Genomic DNA, 9,585 nt, shown 5'->3' with positions numbered 1-9,585 from the left:
TGGGTTCATTCATTCCCTGCTTCACTCCTCAGCCTTCCCCCCTGTCCCCTCCGCAGCTCTCCTCTTGGTCCTGGGGTGACAACTCAGGCCACTCTCCCTGCCCTTCTCTTCACAGTCCGTGGCACTCACTCTGGGGGGGGCCTCGTCCCCCTCAACGCTCCCTTGCCCATCCAGGGGGACAGATCCTGACCGCTTGCTACGCCCCAGCCCAGATTTCTCTCCCAAACCTCTGAAGCGAATCCCTTGGCCGTCTCCTGCGAATCCACCCGTAACGTGACATCGGCTGTCATCACAGCCTGCGAACCGTCCCTGTTCTCTCTCTCCAGCCGTGCCTTTGTCCCTTCGAAGCACCTGCCATGCCCAGCCCACACCCCTGTCCCAGGCCGCTAATCACTTCTCTGCACAGCAACCAGTGTCTGCGTTCTAGTGTGCAAACCTGCTCCCATCAGCTCCCTGTTTCAACTCCTTTAAAGCTGCCGGTGGCTCTCAGAAACCATTCCAGAACCCTCGCTGAGCCGCCAGGCCCTCAGCAGTCCTGCCACAGCCCTCTCCCCTTAGAAGCCCCTCTGCTCGCTGGTCCAAGCTGTCCCACAGCCTCTGGTTTCCTGAAAGTGCCTCCATCACCTTCCCCTGCCCAGAACACCCTCCTCTCTGTTCGCTCAACCGCCTTCTACTCTTCTTCCGATTACAGCACAGGGGTCACCTCCTCCAGGAAGTCTTCTCTGACTTCCCTGAGTTCGGTGCTTTGCTCTTAGCTTCCAGAGCCTTGCTTCACCATCAGTCTTGCCCAGCAGATTCCAAGTCTGTGAGGGTCATCACTGTGAGAATCTTTTCTTCTTTGTTTATTTTATTTATTTTTTATTTTAGATTGAAAGAGAGAGGGAGGGAGAGACCATGAGATGGGGAGGGGCAGAGGGAGAGAGAGAGAGAATGTTTTTTTTTAATTTTTATTTTTTTAAGTTTATTTATTTATTTTGAGAGAGACAGAGAACGCATGACCGGGGGAGGGGCAGAGAGAGAGAGAGAGAGAGAGAGAGAGAGAATCCCAAGCCGGCTCCACGCTGCCAGCACAGAGCCTGACACGGGGCTTAAACTCACCAAACCGTGAGATCGCGACCCAAGCTGAAACCAAGAGTCGGACGCTTAACTGAGCCACCCAGGCCCCCCATCACCGCGAGAATCTTCAAGGGCAGAATCTCTTTGTGGCTCGGAGCGGTCCTCTTGACATCTAGTAGGTTGGGATAATACCCCGCTGGCAATAATTCCTAGCTGTGTGGGCTTGGGGGAAATTACTGAGCCTCTCTGTTCCTCAGTTTCCTCATGTATAAAATGGGGCTCAGAATCACCTATAGGTTTTAACTGCAGTTGTCCTTTTATGGCTCACTTGCTTGCTGAGGGTTTCATCTGTTGGAGAGGACTCAGGACTGGTGAGGCAGGCGAGGAACTCCGGCCGGGAACCTACAAACCAACTATTCTCCCTGGATTGGGCATGCTGGGGGGGCGCGGTAAAAGGAGGCATCCTGGAGGAGAGAAGGCCCGGGAGCCAGAGGTCCAGGGGCTATGCCAGATGTGGTCAGGGTTGGGGGTGGGGGTCCATGCGTAGACACATCTGGGCCCAGGGGAGGGAAAAAAAGCGAGACTGGAACCCGGGACAGGGGAGCCCACAGAAGAGAACCAGGCCGCAGGCTCTCCTCCCCTCCCGGGCCTGAGGTCCAGGTGGGCTTGGCCACGAGTGCCGCAAGCAGAGGGGCCCAGAGCCTGGGTGAGACTGAGCCCGGTGGAAGGTTCTGGGGCTTGGCCCCTGGGCACAGGCAGCTGCAGGGCCGTGGAGTCAGGCAGATCAGGGTAGAAAGGCACAAGGAGAGCGTCCAGTCCGAGAAAGGTGGCTTATTGCTGTCTGGAGGTCTCAGAGCCTCCGATCAAAAAGTCCACAGGCTCCCTGTGCAGGTGGAAGCCACCAGGCAGAGTCACTGTCACCGTCTAAAGGATGAGCCAGGCAGGGCCTGGCATGTGGCTCCTTGGTGCACAGAGGCCAGGCTGCGTCTGGAGACCCGGGGCTCCCGGCACCTCAGAGGGGGGGCCCTAGGCTTGATTGGGGTTGGCGACTTTGCCCCAAAAGAGGATGTCCTGGGTGTCTCTGCTGAGTACGGACAGCAGAAACGGTCTGTTGAAGCTCACAGTGGTCAGTGGGCCAATTTTTCCAGACATCAACATAATTTTGCTTCCCGTGGCCGCCGCTGCTTCCGTGCCCACCTCGGTCACGTCGAGCACGGTCTTGTGGACCACCTGCGGGAACGCGAGACCGTCAGCCACCGCAGATGGGGTGGGCAAGAGGTGAACAGCCTGCTCGAGAGTCCCGAGGGGGCATCTACCCTGGCCTGTCACTGTGCTGCTCAGCCAGATCTGTTTGTTTGTTCCTCCCAACGACCCTGTCAGCGGTCTGGCACAGACCCAACGCACAGATGCACAAACTGAGGCTCAGGGTCATGGAGACACAGAGGAAGGGCACCCTGATCTGAGTGCCTCTCTGTCTGAGTCCAGGGACTGTGCTGCCCCCCAAAGCCACTCCATATAATGTAGAGGGAGGGTCAAGGGTCATACGAGGCATTTTTCTCGCGAGCAACTTTCCGGCAGCTTCTCGGCCTTGAAGCAGCCGCTGCAGACATCCCTGCAGACAGGAAGGGCCCCACTGGTTTTAGCACCTCTCCTGCTCCCTCTGAAATGCCCTCGGGCCCCTTGGCGACTTTGGGTGTCATGGGGCTTCACATCCCTGGACCACACGGGCCCCTCTGCACACATCTCTCCATCACCGCACCCTTTGGAAAGTGGGGCGCGGAGGAGAGCGGAAGGCTCAGACGCCCCGCTTCATCTGGGGACCGTGTTTCCAGAAGCGTAGCGCAAGGGTCCCTGTATTCTCCTTTCACACCCTTGGGGCATTTCCATCACCATTGCCCCGTGGCTGTGATTATCTAGTGCCTCTCCCCTCCTCTGCCGGGCACTGCACACTGGCCAAGAACCATCACCCCCGTTTACAGATGAAAAATTGAGGGCTCCAGCACTGTAATTATTTGCCACTGTTGGCAGTAAAATGTGGGGCACGGGGGGCGCCTGGGTGGCTCAGTCGGTTGAGCATCCGACTTCGGCTCAGGTCACGATCTCACGGTCCGTGAGTTCGAGCCCCGCCTCGGGCTCTGTGCTGACGGCTCGGAGCCCGGAGCCTGCTTCGGATGCTGTGCCTCCCTCTCTCTCTCTGCCCCTCCCCCGCTTGCACTCTGTCTCTCTCTGTCTCAAAAATAATATAAACATCAAAAAACCATTTTTTTTAAAAAGGTGGAGCACGGGATGGGGTCCACCTCTCATTCCATCCCAGCGCTCCCCGACGCGTGGCTTCCGTGTCACATTGTATGGCAAGGGGAGGTGGGGACCGGCTTTCAACACGGTTGCAGCCCAGCTCTCCCGGGCTTGCGCAAGTCCCGGGGAGGGGAGCCGGATAATGAGAAATCCAGTGACTTATTTATGCAAATTCAAGAGGACCCAAACGTCCGCCCGGCCTTTACCATTCGAGCTCAGATATGGAGGAGGAGTCAAGTACAGTTTAAAGACTCACCTGGGAAACTGCCAGGTTCCTCTCCCCCGTGATTCCCGACAGGTCGGCCTGGTTGGTAAAGACTTTCGTCACGCCCAGCTGGGGGAGTATGGTTTCCAGATTATAGCTGCTGGAGATGGAAAACTTGGGCAGGTACAGGTTGTCTATCCACCTGGGAAAAGAGAAAGTTTAAGGTGAACCTGCCTGACCCAATGCTCACCTTCTCCCGCCTCCCAGCGTGGTCTTCCCTGGTTTCCTTTCCAGCCACCTTGTTGGAAGTAAGTACTCATTTCCTCAGTTTCTTCTTCTTTTTTTAAGTTTATTTATGTATTTTGAGGGGGAGGGGAGAGAGAGAGAGAGAGAACCTGAGTAGGGAAGGGGCACACACACAGAGAGAGAGAGAGAGAGAGAGAGAGAATCCCAAGCAGGCTCCGCACTGTCAGGGCAGAGGCGTATATTTCCTCAGCGCTTTGTAAATTAAAGGCGTGTGATGAATATCCTACCCGTCGACACCCGATCATCTAGCCCCTGCCATGCAGCGGCTATTTGCTGTTGGAGGAAGGAAGCGTTGCAACCTGCAACATGGGTGAGAGAGCGGGGTCCCTGTGTCGTGGGGCTTCCAGGGATCTGACCCGCGACTGCCGCCCCGTGTCCCCACCGCGGGGACCGGGCCCAGGACGCTCCTTGCCTTGCTTGTCCCCTTGACTTTGGTCTTCCGCATTCCGTGTCCCAGCCCGTCTCGACCCTCAGGTTGACCCGGCCCCTGACCACTTCTCAAGCTTATTGCGGCACTGGGCTCCTAACAGGTCCTCCCGCCTCCATGCTTGTCCTCGACGGTCAGTTCTCCACTCAGCTTCCTGGGTGGTCTTTTTAAAACAGTGCTCAGGTCACTCCCTCTTTGGCGCAGATCTTGCCATGACTCCGCATCGCACTCAGAGGAGGGAGAGTTGCGGTTTCCCCGGCGTCTGCATGGCCCTGCTTGACCAGAGCCATCCCGTGGGGGCCCTGACTTCTCCTAACTCTCCCTCTGCTCCAGCCTGTCTCGCCTCACCAATCGTCAGGCAGACCAGGCTTTGCACGGAGGCTCCGCACTGGCCGTTCCCTCTGCCAGGAATGCTTTTCCCTAACATACCCACAGGGCTCGGTCCCTCACGCCTGGTCATGCCGATGCTCAGATATCACCTGCTGGCGATCCTATTTCAAATCACTAACCACCTCCTGGTGGGTTCAGTGTTCCTAATCATTTTACCCTGCTCTATTCTTCACCCCCACACCTTCATTTCTTCAGGTCCAACATACTGAACAATTTACCTATTTAAAATTAGTGCCTGGCCCATCGTAGCTGCTCAATTAACCTATGCGATGTTGGAGTAAATGGGCCAAGGGCAAGGTAACCCCAAGCCCCACGTGTGCTGGGACCGGTCCTCCCAGCACTGCAGCCCCCGCCGGGGACATCAAGGGGGCCCCGCATGCTGGGGACACGGGGAGTGGGGGAGAGCGACGGAGGAGGAGGGAGGGGCAGTCACCTCAGCCGCAGTGAGTGTCTCCACCCCCTCAGCGTCTCTGGCTGCAGCGCGGCCTCCACGGCCTCCATCCTGCCCTCGTCGGGGAGAACGAAGAGCGCGCTGTCGTTGCTGGCGTACTGGAGCTCCACGACGGTGCAGGCCAGCCGCTCGTCCCGGAAGTAAGGCACCGCCACGTCCTCGAGGTCCATCATGGGCACCGTCACCCTCCTCCTCTTGCTCACGTGGAACTTCGCCTCGAACGTATTGTGGGGGTCGAAGGGCGTCTTCCATTTGGCTGAAGGTCAGAGGGCTCCGTGAACACGGGGCTGCCGGGCCTCTACCCCTTCTCTGCCCGGGTTCCCCGGGGGCGCACCGCCAGGCACCCCACACTGGCCTCTTAGGGGCGGCCCTGCCTGGGGCGGCCAAGCGGGCGGGCCGCCGGAGACAGGGGTGAGCCCCACAGGTCGGGACGGGGAAGGGGCCGTGGAACGAAGATCCGGTTCATTGTGGTGAGCGAGACACCTGCCGGAAGCCGGGACGAGCAGGTGCAAGAGAGACGGGGAGGGGTCAGGGAGAGAGGGGGGAGGGGCCCCGGAGCGCTGCCGCCGGGGGAGGAATGGGAAACCCCTGACCCCCTGAAAGGGACAACGCTCGCAACCGCCAGTTGGCCACCCGGTCTTCGGCCTTGCCCGGAGGTCCGCACACGCGCACAGCCTCGTCAAACGGGCTGAAACGAGGGGCCAAGTGGGGACGTGAGGGCAGGGCGGAGGTCAGCCGAGGAGAGGGCACAGGTCTCTGTCCCCAGGAGGACTGGAGCACTCAGCGGGGTGGGTGGGAGCTCCTTTGCTGGGAAAGCGAGCCACCCCCACCCCTCCCCCACCCCCGGGCCTGTGCTTCATTGATAGAGGCACCAGAGTGGGGGGTGGGGGGCAGGGAAGCCCACCAGCTGGCGTGTCCCTGGGGAGGAGAATTTGGAAGAGAAAATCCTTGGACCGAGCAGGGTGGTAGGAGGGGAAAACACAGGAGACACAAAGAACAGACAGGGCGCATCTGGCCCACATTCGTTTTATAGAGAAATCTGGTTCCAGGCCTTCACCTGCCGGGGCCGGGGACCCAGCCAGAGCCCCTCCTGCAGACTTGCTGTGTCTCCCCTCAGCTCTTGTCTCTCAGACACCTGATGGTTCCCTGACTCCATGATCAGGCTTTGGGTCTCGTCTGTGTTTCGTCCCCATTGGGACTGCTGCTCCCCAAGGCTGACTCTGTTTGCACTCTGTCTCTCCCGAATCTATGGGCTGAGGTCTGTGTTTGCTGGGTTTCTACCCATGGGATGGGGCACTGGACCAACCAGAATCTGGGAAGGGGTCCTGGCTGGGATATTGCCCTCCCCCAAGGCGCTTCCCCAGAATGGTGACCCTGCTGGTACCACCCTCAAGATCATAGAGGATTGGGGGTGCCTGGGTGGCTCAGTCGGTTAAGCGGCCGGCTCTCATTTTCAGCTCCGGTCATGATCTCACGGTTCGTGAGGTCAAGCCCCGCGTCGGGCTCCACACTGACAGTGCAGAATCTGCTTGGGATTCTCTCTCTCCCTCTCTCTGCCCCTCCCCTGCTCTGTCTCTCTCTGTCTCCCAAAATAATACATAAACTTAAAAGAAAAGCTTATAGGGGAGCATAAGCTCCCCTGTTATTACAGAACCCTGGGTTGGCCAGGCTCCTTACGCACTGTCTTCCTGTGTTCATGGCCCCCCGACGGGGTGGGACTCCCAGAGGCTGAGTCCCTGGGCAGGACCCAGTCCAGGTCAGAATGGTCCCACTGGTGTGGCACTGGCAGAGGGCTTCTAGAGCATGTCCAAAGGCATCTTTTCAAGGAAGAAGCTGAAGTGCCCACCCACCCAAGAGCGACTTGAAAGGGCAGCACCTGCCTTCTGGTGAGCAGGCAAGTTTGACTCTGACTCAGTCCAAGGGTTACTGGGCCCGTCCCAGCATCATTTGGAAAACCCATGCTTACAGGCAGGGAGGGACCTTGGTGCCGCGCCTCCTCCCCTCCGCCCACCCCGGACCAAGGGCACCTGCTGTGTGAGGGTTTCCCTAATAACACGGTTTGCTACACCAGGCCAGAGACGGCCCCGCGGGAGCAGAACTAAGAGATCAGATCTGATCCGTTTCCTTCCAAACCCCAAGCCGGGCACTCACCTTTAAGGAAGATGTAGTTCACCAGGACCATTGCTGTGTGCAGGTCAAGGTCCTTGACCAAGTCCGCAATTTTCCCCTGGGTCCTATTCTTCACGAAGTCGTTGATAAGCTTCTCGGCGGCAGCCGAGTCCTGGAAGTTGGTGGAGAAGGCCTCGGAGGCGTAGAGCGCCCTGGCATCTTCCCTGAACTTCTCCAGCAGCTTCAGCCCCTCGCTGACAAATATGGCGTTGCCCACGCTCAGCTGTAGCTCGTCGCTGGGCCGGCTGAGGCTCTGCAGAAGGTGCCGGAAGCCCCGGTGGATTTCCGTGTCGGGGGTCTCCGTGAGGTTGAACTTGAGGCCTTCGAGGATCTCCGTGAGGGTGGTGCCGCGGGCCCCCAGGGATAGGAAAGCCAAGGCGGTGGAGATGCTCAGCGGGGAGAAGATGACGTTCTTATTGGGGGTCTTTGAAGCCAACCGCTTGTAGAGGCTGAAGGTGAAGGCCGTGTTGCTGGAGGCCAATCGGAGGCTGTCCAAGGGCGGCCCCGTGTGCTGGACCTCCTGGGTGGCTATCTCGGGGCCAAGCCTGCCCCCCAGGAGGCAGCGGACAGCGGGGCAGAGCCCAGCCACCAGGAGCCCCAAAGCCAAGAGGGGTGACATTCCAACTGCCCTCAACTCTGGAAAACAAAGCTCTTTTAAGTCTTGGAGGGCCCGACGGTGTCCCGACCGCCTCCCCCTGCCCCCCGTGTGGCCTGTGTTCTAGTCTCTGCCTCTGTTAGCTTTGTGAAGCGATGGAGGGGCCCGGCTCATAGCAGGTGCGCCTCCCCCCACACGCCACCCCCAACTCTGAAACTACCAGCTAAGCCAGAGCAACGATTCCACCGAGAGAAGGAATGGAGGAAAGATCGGGGGGGAGGGGTTCAAAGCCGGTGACCACAGCAAACAGGATTATGTACCTTCGGGCTCTGCCCACTCAGTCCCAGAGTCCAGAGGAGAAAAGGGCAGCTTCTGAGATGGGGAGGGGGCTGGGGAGGGGAGGAGAGGGAGGGGCGGCCGAGGAGGGGGTCGAACCCCTTTCCATCGAGAGGCCCGGAAACACCTTCAGACAAGCACCAGGGGCCGTGGCAGTTGAATCGCCTAACACTTTGTTTACCCTTCGGCTGCTGCAACCGTTTCTTTGGAAGCGTTAAACAGCCCAACCCCTACCCCCCCCCCCCTTCCCAAATTATTTCTGGAGAAAAAGAACTTTGTTTGGGCAAGTTAGCAGGCTGGCTCTGTTTCTGAGCAGCCCGTCCTCTCGGTTGCTGCACAGACACAGCCTGCCTGTCTGTTTGGCCGGGGACTCTGGAGGGGAGAGGAGCCACGAAGCAGCCCCCACCGAGACCGCGTGGCCTCTGCCCGGAGGGACCCCGTACAACAGTTCTGTCTGTGCCACGCGGTGAGGGCAGTGCCCTGTGCCAGACAAGGGGAGGCCCCTCGGGCCCCTCGGCGGAGTTGGGGCCCTGTCGGTCCCGAGTATGGGGGTACCCAGCTGGCTAGAGTCAGAATCCAAGCGTATTGGAGGCAGAAAGGGCCACAGAAGCTCTCGTGGTACGCTTTGCAGGGGTGAAGACCCAGACCCAGAGAGAGGACTTGTCCTCAGAGGGCGTGGCATTCGGGGCCAGCGCCAGAGCCGTCCCTGGCTCCCTCCTGGCTCCCTCCTGCCTCCCAGGCTCCAGGCCAATGCCTAGAACCACCCTAGAAAAGTGGGTTCCTTTGCTCCCGGCACGCACAGTGTCACGAATTACCTGCCTCTGAGCTGGATGTAGTCAGCCGATCCCAAAGCCGCCCGCCCGGAGTGCTGGGTTTTCGTGGGTGCTGACATTTATCCCTGCAAAGAACTCCTCCCCTCTCTTGGGAAATGTTGGCAGGGACACCCAACTGTTCCGTTTTGGAGTGGGATGGCCAAAGAATCATTTCTGGTAACCTGGGTTTATTAGGCCTACTGGAATAATCCAGTTACGGGAATGGTTCCTAACTTGTTCCTTTAAAAAAAATAATAATAACACCCACCCACACACACACCACAAAAAACAACTTTCCTTTTCCACTGTTATCTTTTACAAAATATTCATTGAGGAACGTGTGAAAACCCAGAAAATATACAGAAGGGCATGGGAAAATACTCCCCCCCAGTTTTCATCGCCCCGCTAACACTGTGCTGTATTTCTTTTATAAGGTCACTTTTCTTGGATAGGTGTAGGCATGTGATGTGAATCTTCCTACGCAAACTCAGATGTATACTTTTAAATGCAACACCCCGGGCGCCTGGGTGGCTCAGTCGGTTA

At 58.4% G+C, this 9,585-nt stretch overlaps 1 protein-coding gene across 1 annotated transcript; it reads right to left on the bottom strand.

The window, feature by feature from the left end:
- Window positions 1-1,108: 1,108 nt before the first annotated feature.
- On the bottom strand, window positions 1,109-9,229 carry SERPINA3 (serpin family A member 3). Its single transcript, XM_042940699.1, has 5 exons — window positions 9,046-9,229; window positions 7,282-7,935; window positions 5,113-5,386; window positions 3,608-3,758; window positions 1,109-2,286 (listed from the first exon to the last, which is right to left on the bottom strand). The coding sequence occupies exons 1-5, from the start codon at window positions 9,212-9,214 to the stop codon at window positions 2,083-2,085; spliced, it is 1,452 nt and encodes a 483-aa protein (XP_042796633.1). The 5' UTR covers window positions 9,215-9,229; the 3' UTR covers window positions 1,109-2,082.
- Window positions 9,230-9,585: the final 356 nt, after the last annotated feature.

This window comes from Panthera leo, chromosome B3, assembly GCF_018350215.1.
Source record: "Panthera leo isolate Ple1 chromosome B3, P.leo_Ple1_pat1.1, whole genome shotgun sequence".
Taxonomy (NCBI): domain Eukaryota; kingdom Metazoa; phylum Chordata; class Mammalia; order Carnivora; family Felidae; genus Panthera; species Panthera leo.
This window is presented reverse-complemented; position numbering and strand designations above follow the sequence as displayed.